We start from the raw sequence: 26,282 nt of genomic DNA on the forward strand, positions 1-26,282 counted from the left end.
TATTTAGGCTATTTATAGTCATATTTGAGTCAATAAAACCTTATGAAAAAAAAAAGTCTTTACCTTCTAAGAGTTTAAATCCTCTAAAGGGGTCAGAGAAATAACATATACCTAGTGAATATCCTCTTTCTCCTGTCCATTAAAAATATATTACTACTGGGGGCAGCTGGGTAGTTCAGTGGATTGAGAGCCAGGCCTAAAGACAGGGAGGTCCTGGGTTCAAATGTGACCTCAGACACTTTCCAACTGTGTTACCCTGGGCAAGTCACTTAATCCCCATTGCCTAGCCCTTACTGCTTGGGGGGTAGGTGGGGGAGACCTAGTTGTACAAAAATATTTTTATCAGCTCTTTTTGCAATGGCAAAGAATTGGAAACAGATGTTGCCCATCAATTGGGGAATGTCTGAACAAACTGCGGGATATGGTTGTAATGAAAAACTGTAAGAAATGATGAACCGGATGAGTTCAGAAAAAAATAGAAAGACATAAAATGATGCAAGGTGAGCAGAACCAGTAGAACTGTGAATAGAACAACAGAAATATTGTACAATGATCAACTATGAAGTACTAAATTATTATTAGCAAAACAAGATTCCAAGATAATGCCAAGAGACTCCTGATTAAATAAACAAATCCTGCTATCCACAATCAAGTGAAGACCAAAACATGCCATCATTTACTTTATTTCCGGCATGTGTTTTTTTATTGTATATGTCATGACATGGGAAATACAGAAATATGTACTGTGTATTGCATGAAAACACTGATATAACTTATATCTTACTGTTTTGAGTAGGGGGGAAGAGAGGGAGGGAGAGAATATGAATCACAGAATGTCAGAAAACAATTGTTTCTATATGTAATGGGGGAGGGGGAAGAAATAATCTCTTGCTTTCATAAAACTTATACTTAAGTAGGGGACTAAATATGACTGAGGCACAAGATAACAATTTAACCTTATAAAATTATGTAAAGATTGGGGAAAATCCCAAATGAATTTGAGAGCTCAGATACCCCCCACCCCACCCCCGATTCACTATTATCAGATTAACTGGTATCACAGAAGTGCTTTAAGTTACCAGGCATTGAATAGTCCCATGGATGTTGCCAGGCCAATGTGTCTATGAAAGGGTATAAACTTAACTAAGAGGAAAGGCATTGGATTTATAACATCTAGGGTCCTGAGAACTCCTAGATGAGGTAACTCCCTTTCCTACTGTAGCTTCTAAAAGGTTACATGCTTTACTTAGAGTTTCCTTAGAGTCACATAGCCAGGATGTGCCAGACAAGGGATCTGAACCCAGGCTTTCCTAACCCCAAGCCCAGCTTTCTATTCACGCTATTTCACTTGTATCTGTGTTTGGGTATATGCTGGCTACATGTATAAAAACTCAAAAGATCTTGGCAAACTGCAAAGCACTAAACAAATGAATTAACTTCTTACTACTATCATCTTATATCATATGATAATGTTGCCAATTTTATCACTAGTACAAAGTTACTAGCTAGTATATTATCTTTTGCTATTATTTCTATAGAGCAGAAACAGTTTTGCACAATGCAACACATTTTGCAAGTTGAACTTTGCCTGTTGAGTATTACATGTTAAAAAGAACTTTGAGTTTATTTTTTCCCCTCAACGGAAAAATGCCTATGAAATGCTGGACGTTGACCACTTAATTAAGGAGGATTTTGCCAAGGGTTGCTTTCTTGTCATCTTATCTTACAGGTTTATTATTGGTGCTATTCCTTGTCATGACCTAAATGCTCAAACTTCATTAATGAAAACTAACATTACAAGAGTTTTTTTAGTCATCTTATTACAACAATCAGTATTGTTCAATTATAGCCCTATGTCCTGCTGCTCTCTAATTATATTCTTGTAAAATTATTATTATCCATTTTTAAATTTTTATTTAAATTTAAATTTTTAAAATTTCTATTCTGCATAGCAAACAAGACCTATGTGTTACTTGTTTCAGTATCGGTCCCTGCTCACATGGTGTGGCAAGTGCATAGGTGCTTAGATTATTCCTCACAACAGCAAGGTGAACATCAAAATAAAATTCTTTTAAACCCTTACCTCCTGTCTTAGAATCAATATTAAGTATCAGTTCCAAGGCAGAAGAGCAGTAAGGTATAGGCAATTAGGCTTGAGTGACTTGCTAGGTCATAGAGCTAGGAAGTGTCTAAGGCCAAATTTGATCCCAGGTCCTCCTCCTGACTTCAGGCCTGGCTCCCTGTTCACTGAGCCACCTAGCTGCCTCTAACAAAGATTAATTTACAGTCTTGCTATATTTACTACTAATAAACAGCTACCATTTATATAATGCTTACTATGTACTACGCACTTTGCTAAATGCTTACAATTATTATCTCATTTGATCTTCACCACAACCCTAGAAGGCATAGGCTATTATTATTCCCATTTTAAAGATGAGGAAACCAAGAGAAACAGAAGAGACAATAAGTCTAGAGTAGTCATAAAGATCAAATGAAATATTTATAAAATATTTTCAAACTTTAAAGCATTCTCTAAATGTTATTATTTTATGCTACATTGGCATCCTATGCACATTCAGAAATCTAGCCAATAAAAATATTTATTAAGTACTAACTACTAGTAGTATATTATAACTTTACCACTCCTATGACTTCTTAGTCCCTATTCTACTCTAAGAATTGCCTTCTTCAATTAGAATATGAAATCCTTTCAGACAAGGATAATCTCCTCTTTCCCCATTTGAATACCCTAAATTGATCATAGTGGTTGACTTAAAGTAAGTATTTAATAAATGCTTGCAATTAACAAATTAATTGCATTAATTATTCTTTCTTTCAATGTGTATATGCTTTGGAATGCTTTTTAATGTTTTTTTTTTCCTTACTTGAGAAAGCAAATATATCCTGATCTATTTACACAGAAGCTGCCAGTTTCAAAAATATATACAACAATAATATTCTATAACTTGAATTGTAAAAATCAGTATTCTGATTCTGGGTGCTAAATCTGTAGTTCTCCAAACTAAGCCAGTAGAGGGAACTGTAGACTTTACTAATGAAACATTAGAATTCAAGTACAAGAAGTAGCATATACAGTAATCCATTTATCCTAAAAAGGACAAAACTGAATATAGAAAAATATTTTCAACTGAGGGTTTTTTTAGCTATACCAGCAAATGAGAAAACAGTCCTTTGGGAAAATAATAGACCTGAAGCGGCAATCTTGTAGAACAATTAGCATAACATCACTGAGAGGCAGCTACTTAACAACAGACATCATTTTGATGTGGTCCTTGAAAGCTTGGGTCAATATGGAAAGGAAAGACAAGGAAAGGATAGTGGATCTCACAAAATCTGCCTGCATAGTAATCTTCATTCTCCTTTCTCATTAAAAGAAAAGAATAGAACACATATAAACAATAATGAACAGGGAAACAACAGATCACAGAACTAAGAAGCTACTATAAATGAAAAACATATGCCTATAGTAGTCAAACCCCCTGAAAATGCTCCAAGTTATAATTTTTAAGTATAGGTAATACTAAATAACCCTCCAAAGCCCCAATTTTTCTAGTATGCATGTGAAAATAGATGAACTTTTACCGTGTTTTGGGGTTGACTGAACAGATGTTTTCAGATGCTGTTATTACTCTACTCTTTTCAGGCCATCCATTTTACATATAAAATTTTTTGTACGCTTTTCTTCTTTTTTTGTCTCACCTAAAAAAAAAATTCTGGCTATTTGATTTCTTGCTTTGGAAACACTGGAGACAGTAGTCAGTACTCTGGATATTTACCTATCCTGTTAAAACTTTTTCTTTTGAGGGAATTATCTTTTTGTACTTTAAATACATTTTTTTAAGTTATCAAGCAGTTTTTTTTCCTCCATTTCACTTGCCTCTAACCACTTTTTTAAAAAAGGAAAAAAGAAATATAGAGCCTTTGTGTAACATAGACAGTCAAGCAAAATAAATGGTCACACTGGGACTACATCCAAAAATGCATTCTTATTCTCTGTATCAACATAGAATCTTTCTTGTAGGAGGTAGACAGTGTTCTACTTCATTAGTCCTCTGGAATCAGGGTAGATTATTTTGTTGATAAGAACTGTTAAGCCAGAATTGTTCTTATTACAATACTGATGTTATAGTATAAATACTGATGTTACAGCATAAAACTTTTTTCCTTGTTCTGCTCACTTGACTATGCATCATTCCTATTTACAAATATAACCAGGTCTCTGAAATTATCTCATTATTCAATTATCATACACCACAGTAGATTTCTACTACATTCATATTCCATAACTTGTTCAGTCTTTTCAAATGATGGGCATTCCCTTGGTTTCCAATTCTTTGCCATTACAAAAAAAAAACCCTACTATAAATATTTTTGCACATATAGGACCTTTCTTCTTTGATCTTTTTGGGGTGTTTAAGCTCACTGGGTTTTCACTAACTCAAAGGACTTACAAAATTTATTAACTTTTGGATGAAAGAATTATATATGTTATTTTACCCACTATACATAGGTTTTCTAAGAAGTTCAAATGTGTCTCCAATAATCTATAATTTTAAAGTTTTGAGAAGATCATTGACAATTTCTTGGTAGTTTTCTGCCTTGTACTGTACCAAAAAGGTTTTGGTCACTTTAAAAAATGACTTCTGTGAAGTTCTTTCAACTTAATTCAAATAGTCTTCAAAAGATTGGATTTTATAATTTCCCTTTTTTGAAGACACACAAATATTTAGTCTTTAATTTCATCTTTACTGACTATTGAAAATTTGTTTTTTAGATTAAAAAAGCATGTACCATTATTTCAATAGCATTTTTTCATTAAATAAAGTTTAATATGCAACAAGTGTAAGGAAATCTTTCAGAATTAACCAACTATTTGGTTGGTTTTTCTTTTCATTGAGAACCAGTGTTGTGCTGTGAATCAAAAAAATTTTTTTTCTATTGTTCTATTCACAAATGTATCAATAGTATTTACTATGTCTAAGTTGCAAACTGAGCATTACAATGATCAATTACTTTCAGATCCCTTCAAATTGACCCATCATACTTGGTATTTCTCAATTGAAGTTTCTTATTTTGAACATGTTTTGGTAACCTCTTGCAGGAGATTCCATACTTTCTTCCTAGCAGATTTTAGTTTAGCTTGAATTTTAGATGAAAAAAAAAATAATGCCATTTACTTCATCTTGAATTTGTATGTAAAGATCTGGGGACAGAAAGATTACTTTTCTGGGCTCTTTCCTTATCACATTGAGTCTCATTTTTGCTATCTGTATCATCAGGTTCATCTACTTCATCTAAATTCCATGTGTCTGGTTGTTGGGGACAGGCAGTTCTTCAATAGGTGAAACAGGTTTTATAGCTGATAGAAGGTTTGGATATTCTGAAGTTATTCCACCCAATTCATTAAAGCAAAAACAGCACCTATTAAAAGATCTTGTTCTTTTCCTATTGGAGGAATCATAGATGGCTTTGTAATGAGATCCAAGTTCTAACCAGATAGTAGTCCTAGCACAAACAATTTAGTACACACAAGGGGGTCTCAAGTTTTGTCCTGATCATGAATTATTCAACCAAGATAGAGTTTAGATGCTTTCTTATTTCATCTAGAGTAAAGCTGACATCTGAGATTTACAAATTAGCTCACCACATACATAGCAAAAACTTTTGAGGTGACTGACACATTTGTGAAGCACATTGAAAATTTAAGCAACGCATATCAACAGAATAAATACCACTTGAGAAAGCAGGATTAGAAACAATATTGAGGCTTATCAAACTCCTGATATAAAACTGATAGAACAGAACATACCATACTGAGTTTCAGTGCATGACTAAGTGCATGTATGTAAGCCCTGGCTCATCCTGCCACATAGCACGGAAACTGGCATTTTGCACAGCATGAAAAACAAAGCAAAAGCTAACTAGTGACTTTTCCCTGTTTTCCAATTCCTTCTACTTCCCCAAACTATTTATTACTGCCTCAAACTGGATAATTTCTATGGAAATTTATGCATTCACTAAATAGATGAGTCCTCTTCTACTTTTCTGGCATCAAAAATATATTTAAAACAAAGAAATTTTCATATGACCACAGGTATGTTGAACAGTAATCTTGGTGACTACACAGTATCTGGACAAAATGAGTACTTTATTCAAAGTCTGTAGCTTATATCATATGATATAGACAGCAGGGATCTTAAAAATCATATAAGTCAAACTACTTTGTTTCAAAGGAAGAGAAAGAAGTTTAGGAGAAGTTAAGTTCGATGTCAACCCAATTGTTCTGTCTCTCTTTCTAACCCTCTGCTGACAAGATAATCTCATTTTAACTAAGAACAATATCAAGAGAAGAGCATACCAAGCCCAAACAAGCATTTTTAATAATTTCCAAGCTTAATGAAGTATAATCAAAAAATGGATGGATGGTCCCAAACCTTTTAGGATCATCATCAGACAAAAAGAAATGCACATCATGAAACTTGCTCTATGACTAATTCTCTTCATGAAGTATAATGTTCATGTATCAATAAAGAAATCTCTAAGAAAGATAGAAATGCTTTCAATAGCTAACAAAATAGTAAGCAAATGGAATGCCTTTCCAGGGAGATATCAAGCAAACCTCAAGTAGCAACTATTAGTGAGAAAATAGCAATGAGGTAAACACACATACACAGAGGTTTAAGGTGGAAAGGTCTTATAAAGAAATATATCACATGAATCATTTAATTTACTAGCCACAAAAATCACTAAAATTAGTAGAAACACCAATGCAGAGGAAAACTATATAGAAATTATGCCTTTAAAAATAGCTCATCCTTTGAAAAAAAAACCTTAAAATTAATCATTATGTATATAGATTCTCTTGGCAAGTAGACACTAAAAGTAGGGAGATTATTTGGTAATGAGAAAATCCTGTAATTACCTATTCTGTAATGAAACTATAATTCAATGCCCATATTTGCATAACAAGTTGCTAGCAGATGTAGAAACCTATAAAAGAAAAAAAGAACAGTCCCTAATCTTACTATATTTATGGCAAACAATGTTAATTAAAAAAAAAAAGAAATTGAGAAACTTAGCTGAAAACTTAGCATTTCAGTCTTTTTGTTTTTTGGTCATTTGCAGTTGTCTGACTCTTCCTGACCTCATTTGGGGTTTTCTTGGCAGAAATACTAGAGTGGTTTTCCACTTCATTTTACAGATAAGGCAAGCAGGGTTAAGTAACCTACTCAAAGTCATAACAGCTAATAAATGTCTGAGACCTGATTTAAACTCACAAAGATGAGTCGGCCTGACTCCAGGCCCAGGGCTCTATCTACTAAACCACCCGGTTACCCAAAATTTTCAGTCTACCTAAAACTTTTTGAGCACAGCCATAAACATAATAACAAAAGGTTCTTAGAGCCTTAGCATTTATTTACAAAAAGGAAACAAACTGATTACCCTATTGTATATATAAGTATAGTAGGGCCTCCTTATTTACATTTTCCCTTTTCCTCAGGCCAGGAAGCTTCTAAGCCCTGAGGTCTTCCCACCCATCCCCCTTTTCACTTTCTCTTTTTAATGTTTGGGGGGGGGCGTGAACAGGGACAAGATAAGAGGTCTTGGGGCTCAGAGTTGAAGGGAGAACAGGGAGAGCGAATACATATATAGATGGGGTCAGCAGGTGTTTGCTTACATCCAAGGTAGGTCTAGGAACATATCCCATATGGAGCCCTACTGTACTTTTATTAGCAGTAATAAAATCATAAAAGGCAGTAATGGAAATAGCAGTTGTTTGGAGGAAGTAAGGGAGGGAGGGAGGGAGGGCGGGAAGGAGGGAGGAAGGGAGGAAGGGAGGAAGGAAGGAAGGTAGGAAGGAAGGGTTATCTTTTAGTCTCTGCCAAGTTAGTTTACCTGTCTTTATGTCAGCCATAAAAAAAGATAGTGCTACAGTAATGATGGCAAATCTATGGTACTCTCTGTTGGAACTTGGCCGGACCCCTCCCACCCCAGTTCGGATTTGGGGGAAGCTGCTCCCCTCCCCCTCTCCAGCATTCCTGTATACCTTTTTTCACATCCCTGCCCCTCTGTCCAGCAGCCCAATAGGAACTCACACCTCACAGGCAGCAGAGCTAGAGGAGAGTGGAGAGCTAGGGCCACTCCCCTCCCCATCTCTACACTAGCTGAGGTCATTCCTCACTTCACCCACCCCTCTGCCCAGCAGCTCAAAGGGAGTGGTTCCTCCCTCTCCGATGTAGGGTAATGCTGGGGGCCATCAAGCCAATTCATTTTCACTCTAGTCACTCATGGAAACCAGGAGGTCACAAAGTGGCTCCTTGGATGGATGGAGACATCCACTTAGCCCCTCTCTGTGTGACTTCTCTCACTAACATCCCTTACTATTGGAATTGCTATGATTATTGTTCTCTCCCTAACTTCAGGAAAAATAATATGAGAGCAAAATACTTGCAGGATTAATACTAATACTCCACATTATTCCCCCAGAATACCACCAAATGATCACACTTACAAAACCAAACCTAAAAGACAATCATGGGTTAACTTCTGCTTATGCATATAACTTCTAACAAAGCTGTGCTCAGAAATTCCCCACTCCTATACACAGAACAAATTCTCCTAAGTCAGTACATCATTCACCCTAGTGAGAGACCAGTACACCCTGCCTCTGTGACTCAATTGACTAACTAAAATCCATCTTGGAAACTCCCCATGAAACACTGAAAAATGATTAGTCTAATATTAAAACTGAACTGTGTTTCTATTACCCCTTTGATTCCTCAACTTAGCCACAGTGTTTATTGACTGTTTTCTAGAATTTCTGATTATCTATTTTTATTAAAAGTAACAAATGATTTTCTTTGATTGTCCACAAATGCGCACCTTGCAGGTTAATAAAAAAAAAAAAACTGCCCTCTAGCTAAGCCACCTGCAACAAAATCATTTATCTTTTGCAAAAGCTTTGTGTGTGCTGTCAGAATCAATGGTAACAACTATATAGAATGATCACAGAATGTTTATCAAATGATTTGTTAAAATTTAATGTATCACTTATCCAATTATCTGCATTTGAACATGTATGTTGAATAATGTATCTGTGTGTTAAGAAAGTAGGTAATCCTTGGGGTATAGAAATAAAACCAAGCCTGGGCCTAGCGGAAGCAGTTTCCCCAGGCTGACTTCCATCATTCATTTACACCTTCGTTGCCACACCTAGCAGAGGATCCCCAAAGCTGTGACAAGGGCTGGACCCAAATCCCAGCAGGGTTAGGGGAGGAGGGACATGGTACAAGGTCTCTTAGGGGTGAGGGGACTGGCACTTCATCTCTAAAAGGTTTATCATCACTGTGTTATTAGAGCATATATATCTCTAAGGCTCCTGTTATCCCTAAAATTCTATGAATCTTTGGAAAGGAGATACCTCTGGAAAGAGCAATGGAGTTGGAATCAGAGGGGGTTCAAGTCCCCTCTCCTACACCTGTGCAAGCTTGGCTAAATGAATTAACAATTCCATTTTCTTCATCTGAGGGTGCTAGGATGAGATAGCCTCTGAGATCCCTTGTAAACTCTACATCTGTGATCCCAACAAAGTATTCAATGAACTATTTTTCAATTAATTCTCTGCAGAAATTCTACAAGGACACTTCATCATGGTACAAAAGTGAACTTGGGTTCTTGAAAGCTATGCCAGCAATGAGCAAGTTCTGGAGGGTCCTCCCAAGGGTTTGAATTCAACCTTTAGAGTACACATTTGCTTCATTCTTTGTATTTTTATGCCCAGATTCTAGGACAGAGTAACAAATTTGCTTAACAAATGCAGTTTCCTATGTTAGTGAAATCAAAGGTCTGGTCTAGAAACAGAAATAAGAAAAACTACAAAACCAAAATAACACTATCCTTAAAAATTGTACATTGCTTTGTGGGGGAGAAGATACAAAACGGTTGAGGAAATTTGAGAAGGGATTGGACAACAGTTAAGATTTTTTTTAAGAGTTGAAATAGCTTGTGGAAGAAAGTATACTAATGTACCTCCCCACACATACATCCCCCTTTGAGTAATCTATGAAAAAGATTAAGAAATCACTCAGCCCTTGGTCATAACTATATTCATGCTTGGATATAATTTTTCGTTTAGAGTAACACAATATTTTAGTCCACTTCCTCAAAGTTTCTTATTTTACCTATCTATATTAATTTTTCAGATTATTTAAATTTTATTCTTGTTTTCCCAGTACCTAACATGTCTCACATAGGAACAGATGTTTAATTTAACTAAATTGCCAGTGTTCTTAATAAAATGATAGGAACCTAGAGAAGCTACTCAAGAAATAAAGAGAAAATGTGTTATAAGCAAAAGAAAAGTATATGTTAGAAGTTCATGGGGCAAATCATTTAACTTGAATCTCTTTTTCTCATACATAAAATAAGGGAGAGAAATTATATGGTTTCAAAACTTCCTTTTAGTTCTGACATTATTCCAGAATTGTATACATCTTTCATTCCAAAAAAGCAAAATATAAAACTAAACATCTAAAGGTTGGTTAAACTGAGTTTCATAAGATTTTCAAGGTCAAAAATGCTGTCAAAGTTCTTTCTGATGCCTAACCTATAGTTGTGCTGCTATGGCTTAAATGGTTTAATTTACTTTGATTCTCTAAGAAAAAAGAAATTGTTCAGCATCTTTCACCCCAACAAATAACTACTGAGAACCCACTGTGAGTGTCTGTGTATTCCCAGGACCTAGCACAGTGCTTTGCATATATAAATAATCTAATAAATGCTTGTTTTTGAATGATATTATGTCTTTGTACTTATGTATCAGAGCTGAAGACAAAATTCAAGATATTGTCCATAGTCACGGCTTTGATGTTCACTAGGTCCTTAATAAAGAATTATCTAGATTTCACAAATAATCTTATATTTCACATTAGGGATCTAGGTTTAACAAATTCTTTTTTATGCCCATGGATCAAATCAAGACAAAAATCTAAAAGAAATAACCTTTACAAAACAGATTGTTCTTTACTGAGGATATTGTTATACTAATTCACTCGTTAGTAAATCATATATAAGATATCAGTAAAGGTCCCCTCTTTAGCCATTAGTCTGTCCCAATTTGAGAAGAATCTGAGTCATAGAGAAAGATAACTACAGGAAACAATTAGCCTCTAGAAACTGGAGTTCTTAACTTTTTTTTTAATGTGTCATCACAGTCTGGTGAAGTCAATGGGGCCCTTTCTCAGAATAATATTTTTAAATGGATAAAGTACATAGAAATGCAAAGAAAATACATGATGCTGAAATCACTATCAAAATATTTTTTAAACAAATTCAAAAACATCAGCTTAAGAGAGCCATTATTCTAGGGGCAGCTGAATGGATCAGTGGATAGAGTCAGGTCTGGAGCCAGGAGGTCTTGGGTTCCAATCTGGCTTCAGACATTTCGTAGTGGTATGACCCTAGGCAAGTTACTTAACCCCAACTGCCTAGCCCTTACCACTCTTCTGCCTTGGAATCAGTTTAGTACAGAAGATAAGGGTCATTAAAAAAAAAAGAACCACTATTCCTAGAATAAGATTAGCCTTAAAGAACAGACAGAAGATTATCTGCCTTACTTTGTGCAGGAGTTGTGTTCCCGGATGTGAGACATTAGAGATAACAGTTTTTTCCCCTCCAGTACTGACTGGTTTTGTTCATTTTTTTTCCTTTTTCTTTTCTAAACAATTCTTTTTCTATAAGGAATGTCTCTGTGGGAAACACATGAGGAAAAATGTATGTGATATAAAAACAATAATTAATTTTTTTTTTCCTTAACAGATGTTACCCTGATGGTACATGGCTTTCATCTCAGTTACTGGGGTGTGGAAGTAGTATCACTATAGTAACTTACTCCCCATCCACCATATAAGGGCCACCAGTTCATATTAGGAAGGGTGAACTGGCCCAGGATGGAAACAGAGCAGGTCAAAGATTCTTTGCTAGATAAAAGTGAGATATGACCTGTGAGTAGCCTCTATTGCTCAAGCCAGGGCAAGGTAAGAAAACCCAGTCTTTCTGTTTGTTTGTTTGTTAGCATTAAAACACTCAGTTAACTCCTCCTCCTCCCTCCCCCCATCAGAGAAGGCATCATTTGCCAAAGAAATGTATGTATATTCAAAACTATGTCTTACTTATTTCTATTTATCATTTTTTTCCTCTGGAGGTAGACATACATAAGTTATTCTTCAAACAATAGTTCTGTTGCTGTACATGATGTTCTCTTGGTTCTGCTTGTTTTGCTCTTCATAATTTCATGTAGTTCTTTCCACGTTTTTAAAAACAATTAATCTGTTTGTCATTTCTTATAGTACAGTAGTTATTTCATCACAAACATATCAGTTCTTTTCCTTTTTCCCTGATCACCTAAACCCAATAATGGTATTGCTTGGTCAAAATATATAGCTTTATAACTCTTTGAGCTTAATTCCAGATTTCTCAACAAAATGGTTAGTTCAGTTCAAAATTCTACCAACAGTGTATTATTAGTGTCCCCATTTTTTCACATTCCCTCCAACATTTGTCATTTTGCCTTTTTAACATATTAGCCAATCTAATAGGTGTCAGATGATATCTGAGTTGTTTTGATTTGGATTTCTCTAATCAATAATGATTTAAAGCATTTTTTCATATACTTATATATGACTGATTTAGTCATTCAAAAACGGTATTCATATCTTTTGGCCATTTACCAATTGGGGAATGGCTCATAGTCTTATAAATTTAACAAAGTTCTCTATGTATTTTGGAGAAGAGACCTCTATCCAGTAAGTTGTCCATAAAATTTCTCTCCATCTTACTGTTTTCCTTCTAATGTTGGCTACATTAGTTTTACTTGTACAAAAACTTTTTCAACTTAATGTATTCAAAATGAAGATAGTCTTAGAAAAGGGTGGTGGGTTCCATGGAACTCAAGGAAGATTCAAGGAAGATTCAAGACAGGGAGGAGTCCTAGGTGAAATGAGGCTGTTGTTTTCTCTCCCAGAGATCAGAACTTTAAAGGTTCATCCCTTCTTGGCAAAGATACTGGAATGGTTTGCCCTTTTTCTTCTCCAATGGTTTAGAGAACAAAACCTTTGTTTGCCTTAAGAACCCACAGCTAGTATCTGAGGCCAAACTTGAACTCAGGTCCTTCTTGACTGCAGATCTAACACTATCCATTGAGTCATCTAGCACTGTTTACATGATATTAACAGTAATAGTAGTCAAAGTACATAGACATCAACTCCTAATTACTCAGGGTCCCTTCTTTGCCCCTAAATATCTATTGCTATATATCTTTCAGCCATTTCAACACCCACAAATCACAAAAAGAGGCCAGGGAAATATGAAAGGAAACCAAAAAGGGTTAGTTCACTGTCTTATAAAAGCTTTGCCAAAGGGAGCTGGGGGAAGGCGTGGAAAAGGAGGTTGAAACTGACCCAATTTCATCCCCCAATTACTTCAGAATTCTTTATACAAGCTTTCCATTTTACTTCAATTAATTGAGAACTAGCTGAAACAAAATTTAATATTTATTGAACATTCTTCCCTTCTCTCCCAAAAACAGTCTAGGCTTTCTGAAAGACAAAAACCACAGCTCAATGAATTTACTTCCTAATTTTATTATAAGATGTCAGCAGAATTCTATGCCCCCTATATCTTAGGTATTTTCATATTCAACACAACTATAGTAGCAAGAAGTACAAAAATATGGCAGTTCTCTACTTCCAACTGGATGCTGCATGGATTTGTTACAGCTTATTCATTCAACAAATTTTTATTAAGCTTCCACTTCATACAAACCGCAGTGGGGATACAACTGTGATTAAGTATTCATGACTTCCAAATTATTTAGCTCACAGAATTTATTTAGTTTTTTACAAGTAAAAAGAGCAAAGTGGTCTTGGCTTTGTCCTTGGGGGACATTTATTCCAATTACAAAACCAATACACAACACCACACAAGAGTTCAGAACAATGTTCCTGGAAAAGTAGAGGGTATTATGTGTCTAACAAAATCCAGTTGCAACTCCCCTACAGAGTTTGTGCAGAATTTGTCCATGGGCCGCCTGATTCCACCTGTTTTCATAAGTCTCTAACTCCCAGAAGCATTAAACATTTACTAGACTAAATAATTTATAGATTACATACAAGACTATTTAGATAAAACATCTAGAAAAAAAAGGAGTGATTACAAAGAACCAGCATGGTTTCATCAAAAACAAGTCATGACAGACTAAATTCATTTTCTCTATTTGACAGGATTACTAGACTAAGAGATAAAGAGCATGCTGAGAAAATAGCTTACCTAGATTCTGACAAAGCTTTTGATAAAGTATTATCAAACTTATCTTATGGAAAAGATGGAAAGAAAGATATGGACAGATTTAAATTCAATTATATGGCTTCAGAACTAGTTAGTCAGACTAGGAGAATAGTTGTCAATGATACAATATCAATGTGGCAGAACAACTCAAGAGAAAACCCTGGGATTTGTATTTGGCTTTGGGTTGTTTAATATTGCTATCAAAAATTGTATCATAAATACATAAAGGGAATGCTCATCAAATTTGAATAAAACACAGTGATGACACATATTGATGCTTTCACTACACCAATTTCCTAGTTCCTTAAATATTAGGATCTACTCCCTTCACATCAGTCACACACAGATGCTACCCTTGACCTTCCCATAAGCCACAACTGCTCTACTTCCAAGTTAATGAACTCTAAAATACTTACTTCTGATCGAAATCTTTAACTATTCCATCTTTCCTTATGCCTTATTGAACCCCATCCCTATTCTTTATTCTCACTGAGATCTGTTTCCTTCTTCTCCAAGTCAATACCCTAGCATCAACTACACTTTCTGCCTTCCTGATCCCTTGAGTGAATCAATTTAACTCTTTCCTATCTTCTACACTCAAATCCCTTTACACCCAACGTCAGATGGACAATAATGCCTTGCCAAACCTCAAATTATTTCTACCATATACTTTATTACTTCCATTAATTTGCTACTGAATGGAGCCAAAGAAAATAACAAAACCATACTGATTAAGGAATATACCTCATCTTAATGACACCCTCACTACAGCAAGGCAATTCTTGTAACATTTCCCTAACCAATTCTCTTACTACTCACCAGAATGGCTATTATAAACTTTTTCATCCTCTTCTCAAGCCTCCTTACAGCACCAATTCCTTTCATACTTCCCCCAATAAAATCAAGTCTTCATTCTCCTCTTTGACATATCTCATGAAACTCCTCTCTCTATTCACCCATATCTTTTAGATCCCATCCTGTGTCCTACAACAGACTGACCCCACTATTATCCCCATTCTCTCATAATCTTTAATCTCTTCTTTTCTGCTACCTACAAACATATCCTTTTAAAAATCCTCACTTTATCCTCCTCCACTAGATATCATCCTATATCTCTCATCATTTTTGCAGCTAAACTCCTTGAGGAAGCTATCTATATTCATCATTCAATTTAATCTACTCTCTCCAAAGTCGCCAATGGTCTCTTCATCCCCTTTCCTTAATCCTTCACATTCTTGAGCTCCCTGTAGCTTTTGACCCTGTTGATCACCTTCCCCTCCTGGATAATTTCTCCTGGCTCTATCCCCTACAAATCTCTTGCTGGATCTTCATCCAGGCCACACCAACTTACATTGGTAATTTTTAATGCTCTAATCTGGGCCCTCTTCTCTTTTCCCTCTATACTACTTCACCTGATTGTCTCACTACTTCCGAGGATTCAATTATTGTCTAGAAAGACGATTCCCAGATCTATAGTCCCAATTTAGTCACTCTCCTGAGTTCTAGTCTTATATCATAATTTCCTTTTGGACATCTTGAACTGGATTGCTAGTCATCCCAAACTCAAAAATCAAAACACAATTCATTGTTTTCTCTCTAAAATCCTCCCTTCTCACTTTCCCTCTTCTCTTAGCCACTTAACTCTTGACTCTCATATATGGCACATACCCCATCATGTATTGTCAAATCTTGTCATTTCCACTTTCACATCATTTCTCATATATATGTGTCCCCTTCACTCCACTCACAAAACCACCACCCTAGTAAACAGGCCCTTATCATCTCTTGCCTAGACTATTATAATTGCCTTTTAATTGATCTCCCCCTTTCTTAAGTCTTTTCCACCTTCAATCTATCTATCCACTCAACTGTCAAAGCCATTTTCCCAAAGCACATCTGACCGTTTTGTCTTTCCTCCACAATCAATAAGCTGAAATGGCTACCCAATATCACTAGGGTCAAATGTAAAACCCTCTGCTTGGCATTTGAAGCCCTTCACAACCTGGCCCCTTCCTAGACTTCTAGTGTTCTTACATTTTACTCCCCATATCGTACAATATGATCTACTACACTGGTCTACTTGATGACCAAAAAAATTACATTAGGGCTAGGATTCTTCTAGTTCTATTCCTGAAGTTTCACAAACAGTCAGCAATGTTCCTAGAAAAAGGCTCTAAATGGTATGGGTATAAACTTAGCCTGTTCACTGGTTAAAAAATAATTTTGATGAGCAGGATCAATGAGATCAATTTTTAAAAAATAAACAAAACAGGGCAAAAATCACTCATATAGAGTAGTGCCTACATTTGCATTATTTTAAAGTGAAAACCTATCCCCAGTGCAAATAAGAGGGGAAAAATGATCCATAGTATTCCTTTTCTCAAACCACCTAACCACACAAGCCACTAATAGTTAAAATGCAGAGCAGTCACAGCTGATACAACACTGAGGATGGTGGGTAATCACAATGAACTCAACAGCCAAATAACAAATCTAGGGCCCCATCAAGCTCAGGGAAGTCATCCTCCCTCTTGGAGCATAAAAGAGAAATATAGAAGCAGAGGGCTACAGGTGACTTTGAGAACCAAGTGCATCATCATTTCTGCAGTAAGAGTTTGTGTCTCAAAGAATACTGAATACAAGCGAAACAGAAGACCAGAGCATATCTCTCCAAGTAGACATTATTTTTGTTGTGGAATTCTGAATTTCCAGCCTCTTATAAGAGTTCCTATGGTTGTCTATGCAGCTTATTTGGTTGGGCCAAATACCCGAAGGCTTAGATCCCATGTCTTCCTTGAGAAGAATGGCATCTAGGGGTGCCACAGACTTATTGAAACTAAGATGTAGCATAGGGCAGGTAGGTGTTGCAGTGATTAGAGTGTCATACCTGGAGTCAGAAAGACTAGTTCAAATCTTGCCTCAGAAACATACTAGTTGTGTGACCTTAGGCAAGTCACTTAAACCTATCTGCCTCAGTTTCTTCATCTATAAAATGGGCTGGAGGAGAAAATGGCAAAATATCTGCCAAGAAAATCCCAAATAGAGTCATGAAGAGTCAGACTCAACTGAAAAGATGACTGAACAACAAACAACAAAAGATGAAGCATCACCACATGGACCAGATCACTTAGACTGAAGGCTAGGTCTTTCCAATTAGGCAAGCAATTAACTGGTATTTATTGATCGCTTACTATGGACAAGGAACTGTGCTAAGCACCAAAGATACAAAGAAATCCACAAACCAGGCAATCGCAGGTTAGTGGGACTACGTGAAATCAACACATATAAACTAGTGATATTAAAAATATGTCAGAAGCAGTCTCAGAAGAAAGGCGCTAAAATTAAGAAAGCCTGGGAAAGACTTACAGAATATAGAAGCTTGAAGAAAGCTGAATAAATCGGGAAGTGGAGATGGGAAAGGAGAACGCTGCAAGCATGGAGGACAGCCAGTGAAAACACACTGAGAGCTGTAATGTGGTTTTTGAGGAATAAGAAGGCGGCTAGTACATGGGACTGCAGAGTGAGGAAGCGAATTCTGGGATTTCTAGTCTTCATTCTCCCACATTCTACATTCTTCAGGCAGAAATTTCTTGGCTTGTTATCTTTTGGCTTGTTTTAGCTATCTTTATGGTTTGGTTTTTCTTCCTTCCTGGGTTAAATCAGGCTTCTGACACCCCCAAGGTCAGGGTGGTCTAGTAATAGTCCTAAAACTATTTAAGAGGAAGAAAGACCCCTAAAACAGAGGTATTCAAAACTCCAGAGGTTTGGGAACTAGATTAAAATACAATTGGGAAATGTTAATTTTTTTTTACTTGACAAAAATATAACAAAGATAGTGTTGATTTGTGGTTTTCTAAGCCAATAGGTGGCCTTCAGGGATCAGGTGCTGAGTGTGACCCCACTGCTCTGGAAGACCTCTTAAGGGTCTGCCATAAATGGGTGAGATATCACAGCATCCCCAGGTATCCACATACTAGTTATTTTCCTTAAAAAATATTATTTTGGAGACCTTTTTGGTCAGAGAACTAAAGGTTACTCGTATCATTCCTTGGTCTCTAGAGAGCAAAAAGCCAGGAAGAACACAAATTCCTACTGGATGTTTGTCCGGGGCAGCAACTCAGCTGTCTGCTCCTAAATCATTGCTGAATATCCTTGTTGAATATCCTTCTCCTGTCATGTTTAAGTAAATCTTTTTTGTAAAATGTTAAGTGGACTAAGAGTGCCTCATTTTACATCTCAAACTAAAAATATAAGTCTTTTGTCAGCCCTGGCCTTCAACAAAGACACAAAAAGCAATGAGACTGATGTTTCCTGTATAATCTGCAAAAAAGGCATTTCTAAAAGAGATTTTCAAGTGTGTTAAGTGGGAAAAGTCCAAACATATTGAGTGTGAGCCTTAGCCTTAGCATAGGATTAAATAGCCAAACTAGGAATAATAACTGATCACATAGCTCTTTAAAATTTGCAAAGCACTTTACATGAATTAGTCATTTGCTGGGCTGGGTCCTCTTTAGCTTGCCTAGGCAGGAAATGTAGCAGCCTGCTCATGCTATTTAGCCATTTTTTTTTCTAGTCATGGTTGACTCTTGGTGACCCCATTTGGGGTTTTCTTGACAAAGGCACTGGAGTGGTTTGCTATTTCCTTTTATAGATGAGGAAATTGAGGCAAACAAGGTTAAGTGACTTGTCCAGGGCCACATAGCAAGTAAGTGCCTAAGGCCATCTCTGAACTCAGAAAGATGAGTCTTCTTGATTCTAAGCCTGGCATGCCCAGATTGTAGGTCATCTATATGCTATCCAAGCTACCTAGCTGTCCCCAATCATTCATGAGCCCTAATTTAACTACTGAACAAAAGGGAAGCTTGGATCCACTCTCTGTCTGACCTGGGATGGTTCACTCCTTTTAGCAGCCTGCCCTTCTCCCCAAAAGGCAAGGAAATCCGCCATATTGGTGTTGGACTTAGGGCAAAAGGCATCCTAGTGGGCTTTAGACCTACTAAATCCCAGCCTCAGCCTCCCCTAGCAGTGTGGATTACCAGCACACACTACAGGATGAGGCAGCTCTACAGGAGTTATTGTTTACAGACCTCAAGACAACTGTGAAATAGTATTATTTAATATTCTTCCCATTTTACAGATGAGGAAATAAAGCCCATGGTCCCAAAACTAGTGTCATGGGATGAGATATGAAGCAAGATCTTCCAATTTTAAAGTCCAGCACCCTATCCACAGGGCCACAATACCCACGTTTTACAGCTAGATATTATCCATAAGGGTGAAATAAAAAGAAAGCCTTACCTGCCTGTGCAGCTGTAATTAGAGCTGTATTTCCCTCGTTGTCCTGCCAGTTTACATCAATATGGGGACACTCTGCTAGGGCTACTACAATATCCACAAAACCTTGGTAGCAGGCAACAATAAGGCCAGTCTATAAATAAAAAACAGAAGTAGGTCAGAGGTGGCAGATTCTTGATAACTGTCTCGTTGACATTGCTGGCTCCCCTCCCCATTTTAACTATACTTTCCAAATGCTAGAGAAGTCATAATGATCCAGAAAGCAATAATAGGCTGAAAAGATGGTCTTTTAGTCCATCAGAAACTTACAGATTAGTTGAGGTGATTATCGACACATAGAAAATGAAATACATACAAGAATTATCTAGAAAATACAGTAGCTACAACAAGGTTCCCAACAGATCTTATTCAGCTGGATAATTAAGTCTCTGGACAATGACACAAAAAAAGAGGAAAAGGATATCATAGGCAGCCTCAGGACTCTTGAAAAGATGACATCCTATAAGGTAAGTAGAGTTTTCTCTATATTCGACATATAAAATTCCAGAGAAGCTTGCTTACAGAATTTTCAAACTTCTGAGACCTAGAAGGATCCAGGCTACATATTTCCAGCAATCATTTCCCACTAATACTCTCAACAACAACAAAAAAGTAGTGTGATCAGAAGCTACTATGATTAAATACTGACAGGTAACAAGCAACATGCCCATCTCTTTATGGGAAAATTACCCATCCGCCATGCCTTCTCTACCACCAACTTTTTTTTTTTTAACAATTATTTATCTCTCAGTAGCACTCTCTTCTGCCCCTTTGCCCAACAGATCAAGACTTTGTTTAACTTATAAATAATTTAAAGAAGTAGAATAACTTTAGATGAATTAGGTAGAATAACTCATTATCACAAAAATGCTAGATTCATGTAATATATAGATAAGCATATTCTGTCGGGGAAACGTGTACTTAGTCAAATTGAATTTGGTTTGGAATTAATAATTCCTTAAGCCTTTTCAACTGGGTTTTAAGGGAAAATGAATCTTAGAAATAAAAAAAAATACTCTCTGTTCAAGTCTGCTCAAGAACCTTAATGCTCCCAAATGCCTCTAGGATAAAATAGAAATGCCCCATTTAGCATTTATAGCCCTCACAATCTGTCTCCAGATTACCTTTTTAGGCTTATTAAATTGTATCTTGTCTCTCTTCAAGTAGTCTGCATTCCAACCAAACCTCTTCTTCCTTGCATAAAATATTCCATCTTGCTTCTCTTCCATACCTACGCATGGTCCCTCATTGCTAATGTATACTCTCCTTCCTTAACTTGGCCTCTCAATATCTCTAGATCCCTTTGAAGAGCAGCTCAAGCTCTATTACCTCATATAAAAGCATTTTTTTTAAGATTCCTCCAGCTACTAATGATTCCCCAAAGTCCACTGCTCTGTGTTTACATGTGTGTGTAAATAATATTTCCAATGCAGAATGCAAGCTTCTTGAGATAAGGATGGAGAAGATGGCTGTTTCCTCTACTAGATCCTTTTCTAGTGTTAGATGCCCCTTAGGGTTCCATCCTGGACCCTTATCTTTCTCCCTTTATACTGCTCAGATTCACCACTTAATGCATATCTTTATCACGTCACACCTGCACTGCTGCAATAATCTGCTGGTCTACCTGCAACAAGTCTCTCCTCACTCCAATTCATTCTCTCTTCAGCCACTAAAGTGGTTTTCCTAAAGTGAAACTCCAATCATGTCATTCCCCTACTAAATAAATTCCAGCAGCTCCTTATTACCCCAAGGATCAAATATGAAATGTTCTATTTGGCACTTAAAGCCCTTTATGATATACTGCCTCTGAAGTCTTCTTACACCTTACTCTCTGCCATATGCTCTTCGATCCAGTGTCAGGGGCCTCCTGGCTGGCCCAGAAATTAGACATTCTCATCTCTCAGTACACCCTCGTCTCATCTGCTCTGTCTACTGACCTCCCTGCCCTTCTTTAAATCCCACCTAAAATCTCATATTTTGCTGGAAGTCTTCCCCAATCTCTTAATTTCAGTGCCTTCTCTGTGTTAATTATTTCTATTTATCCTGCTACAATCTCCCTTATTAAACTGTAAACTCTGATAGAGCAGAAATCTATCTTTTGTGGTTTTTGTATACTCGGCACAGTTCCCAGCACACTGTAAGTGCTTAATAAATGTTTAGTGACTGATTTTAAGAGTACTTTTCCTTATTTAGCATAGGACTTGACAAATAAGCATTTAATAAATCAATCAAGAATAAATTAATCAAAAAGGATTTATCAAGCATTTGCTATGTGTCAGGCACTGTTATTGAGTACTAGGGATATAAATGTCATGAAAAGAAATAATTATTACCTGTATGAAACTTAATAGTCTAATAAGGAAGATGAAAAGGATATATGACCAAGAACAAAGACTACTAGTTCTGGCAAAGACAACATTGCTGGGCAGATACAAAGACTCTGGAACATTCCTTATCCAAATCAGAAAATGAAACCAATTCTACACCTGATATAGTGATGAATCCCATAAAGTACACCAAAACCAAAAGGAATGAAGCTATCTTTAGGCAGCTGGTTGTCACATGATCCTTCTTCCACAGGAAAGTTGGGGCTGCATGTGCTTCCTTGACTCAACAGAATAAATATAGCCATTTCCATAAATTATGAATCATAACCAGAGCCATAAATAAAAACTGCAATTAAGGTTTTAAAAGACCAAATTTTTTTTATTATTAAACCACACTAAGGACCTAATAGTATCAAGCCCAGGGAAAAAAAAAAAACTATAATAGATAAGAGGAATGAATAATGAGCCTTTCTTGCCAAAGGAGTAGAAAATTAGTAAAATCTAAAGGACTGAAGGATAATGCCTGCCACTGGTCCAAAACAGACCATATATAAAACAAACCACGCCAGATGTCAAAGGCTATTAGGTGATGTACACCTCTTAGTAAGCCCTAAGGGCTTTATGTCACAAGCATGAGGTTATTCTATATAGGTAGGTCAGAGTAGAAGTCCAGACCACATACCACCTAGATTAACAACTTCCTTTTCTTTTTGCCAAACAAGCTTGTATTAAGTGCCTACCAATTGTGAGGCACTGTGTTAGCTTTGGACAGATAAAAAGTGGGGGCTGGGGGGGAAGCATAAGGAAGATCTTCCCTGCTCTCAAGTAGCTTATTCCATCAAGGGAAACAACACAGGCTTGTGAATAAATTCAAAGTTATTCCAGGGGAATACTCATAGTTGGAAGAAAAGTGGAGAGGTCAGTAAATCATAGCATTGCTCTAGAGTTAGAGGGGTCCTCAGAGGACATAAAGTGTGATTGCTTCATTTGACAAATGAGATAACTGAGAACTAGGGAAGTTAACTGAATTGTCCAGGGTTACAGGTAGAAAACATCAAAGGCAAGATATAAATCCAGGTCCTCTGGCTCCAAAAATCAGTTATCTTTCCACTGTATCACCCTACTGCTCCTCAAATAACACCTTTGTTAAGAAACAATATAGAAGTGATCAGAACACAGATACTGCTGCTTCAGGTGGCCATGTGAAGCTACTATGCATACATATATATTATAAGTATTAAATAATATACACATTATTTTTATATGTGATATATAACAGAGTTCACAATTATTAACAATAGAAAAGTTAATAGTGCCTGAGTTGAAATGCAAGGATTCTCTATAGTTCTATTTGCAGGTACATTCTAAGGACAGACTAGTGATCTCTGGAACACAGCTCTAAACTTAGAAAAAAGATCGCTCTCAGATCATGATGGAATAAAACCAACAACCTGATACCTATCAGAAGCAGGCATTCTGACAGATGCGGAAGCTTCATAGGAAAAGAGAAAAAAAAACCCTAAAAACCAGACACTGATCTAAATTAATCTTGATAATAATGATCTTGAATCATGAAGAAAGAAGGATAATCATTTCTTATACTCTAAGAAGGCAAGAACATGTAATAATACCCAGGGCAAGTGATTAGAACTAAAGGGAAAATGTGTGCTGATCCTCTAAAATCTCATCATCATAGTGACTTAGTTTTTGATACTTGAGACCTCAACTTTCCCAGCTACCTCTCCTCTATGACTGGAGGGCTGAAGGGTAGAGCAATTTCCCCTTCCCAGAACCTTCTTTTAGAGAAGGCTCTGAACTTTCAGAACTTTCCAAGTAATTCTCCCTTTTCCATCAGCTGCTTTGTTTGGTTTTGACCACTGAAAATATGATGCTCCTATTCCAGGCCATCCATTTGCCTCCCTTCAGCAACCACAGCCCGTTCTTCCTAGCTTCTTTTTTGTGTGCTTCTTCCCTCATAAGACTATAGGCTCATTGACTGTCTTTTTTCTTATTTGAATGCATAGCACTTAGCATAGTACCTGGTACAGAGTAGGTATTTAATGTTTGTTGAATTAAATTGAAAATGAAGGGGTAAGTTTTGTATGAAAACTGTATAAAAATATATATTAAAACATTTTAAAATCACTGCAACACCTAAGGCAATAACATGGAAGGCTTTTTACACACAGGAAAGAAATATTAATGCTACCACAGTGGCATTTTGGAGTTTTAATTCTGTGACATAGCATGATACTTCCCCAATACACACCTCCAAAAATAAAACTTTAAAATGTGAGCCACAGAGGTTTCTAAATGGCAGGTATCACTTAAAACTATTATGTATTCTTAAATGGATCAAACAAAATTTCTATATCCCTGTGACTTAATGAACTTTATTAATTTTCATTCTATTCAGGAAAATCTCAATCTCAATTGACACCATCAGTTAATGGCCACAGCTTTAGAACATTTGATGCTATTAAGAGTCAAAGAGGATGCTGACTTGTAGCTTAAAGACTAATAAACTTTAACTCTGGACATGTTCTATGGAAATCCAATCTGAATGAATGCTTTAATTTCGAGAAGTGATGTTATAATCCTAGAGCAGTAATGGCGAATCTATGGCACAGGTGCCAAAGATGGCATATAGAGTGCTCTCTGTGGGCACACAGCTACCTTCTCCCCTCCCCCCATCACAAGTTTGATATTAGAAAGGCAGAGGGACTCAGGGGAGCTTCTCCCTTCCCCATCTCTACTGTACCTAACAACATCTTTTCACATAACCCTTCCCTCTGCCCAGCAGCCCAATGGGAGCACTTCCTCCCTCCCCTGTGTGGGGTAAAGGAGAACCAGGGTATACCCAAAACTCAGAGGGATGAGCACAGTACTTGGTCTATGGGGCAAGACCCTGCACTTGGTCTCCAAAAGGTTTGCCATCGCTGTCCCAGAGTATCTTGGTCTAGTCAAACTATTTAGTATTTTCATAAATTCTGCCAAATTTTAGGGAAAAAAACTGAAAAGCTGAAACATACCCCCAAAAGTCAATAAAGTTGAGGATAGGGTAAAAACCATTCCATAAGAGGATAGATTTGAGGAAAGATTATCTAGAAAAAGAATTGGGGAGCTTATTTATTAGAGCAGCCTTTAAATATGTGAAGTTCTTTAGCATAGAAGAAGAGTTGTATTTTACTTGGAACAATAAATGTTACTTACAGAAAGAAGATATAAGTTCAATATGAGCAGACATTTTTTAAGAATTATAGCTGATCAGAAATGAATGGGCTATTTCAGGATATATTGATTTCCCCATTTCTGGAAATACTCAATCAGAAGTTCAAAGCTGGAAGGGACAGCAAATATGTTGGATGACAGAATCATTGTCTGAAAAGGCCTTAACTGGCTAAAGTATGGAGATGAATCCAATAGTTCTTTTGGTAAATCAACTGCATGTGTATAAGATTAGGGAGATATAGATCTATAGCAGGTCATATGAAAAAGATGTGGGTTTCTGAATAGTCTGAAAGGCACAATGTGATTCGACATAATAACCTGGTAACTCCCTGCCTCCCCTCCAGTTCCCTTCTGTGTGTCAGCTCTTTTAGGTCAAGGACTGTCTCTTTTCTGCTTGTATTATTGTAACTCAGACCATATCAGAGGTTAGCACACAGAAAGCACTTAGTATATGCTTGTTGCCTTGTCAAGGACACATCTCTGAGATTTTATGGAAAGAATTCTCGTAACTAGACAATTTTAGATGCCCCTTCATGTAAGACTCGATAATTTAGGAGGGGGGGAAGGAGATATATTCAAAAAGTAAGGCATAAAGGCAAAGTTTTAAAGGACTCATCATAACAACAATAAAAACTACACAAGATAGGATGTTTATATGCCCTAAGTGTTTCAAATTTATGAGTTGGGTAAGCCTAAACTAGACTCCAGTGTAAGAAAGGTCTCCCAGTCACTTGAGACTCATTTAAACTTGGGATCACTGATTAGATCAGAAGCAAAGAATACAATAAAATTATTCAGATCAATAGTCTCAAGAGAATAATTTACATTTGAGTTTCAGACATCTCTAAGGCATTAAAAAATATGTCTATGGTGTTCATAAAAGACATACCAGATCAATCTTTTAGAACCAGAACTGCAGTGAAGTTATTCATTCATTTATTTATAAGCAGCAGCTAATTATTCTAAATGGCTGAAATAGCACCATTAGATTTTTTAAAGGTCTGATTTCTTTAAGGCAAATTC

At 36.5% G+C, this 26,282-nt stretch overlaps 1 protein-coding gene across 2 annotated transcripts in view; it reads right to left on the bottom strand.

Annotated features, from left to right (window-relative positions):
- ANKRD33B (ankyrin repeat domain 33B) overlaps nucleotides 1–26,282 on the bottom strand; it is a 105,942-nt gene that overhangs the window by 20,772 nt on the left and 58,888 nt on the right. For both annotated transcript variants that reach the window (XM_016431419.2, XM_001372137.4), the window contains one exon: nucleotides 19,666–19,795. In XM_016431419.2, coding sequence (XP_016286905.1) covers nucleotides 19,666–19,795 — 130 coding nt within the window. The remainder of the gene's footprint in view (nucleotides 1–19,665; nucleotides 19,796–26,282) is intronic.

Source organism: Monodelphis domestica, chromosome 3 (assembly GCF_027887165.1).
Source record: "Monodelphis domestica isolate mMonDom1 chromosome 3, mMonDom1.pri, whole genome shotgun sequence".
NCBI lineage: Eukaryota > Metazoa > Chordata > Mammalia > Didelphimorphia > Didelphidae > Monodelphis > Monodelphis domestica.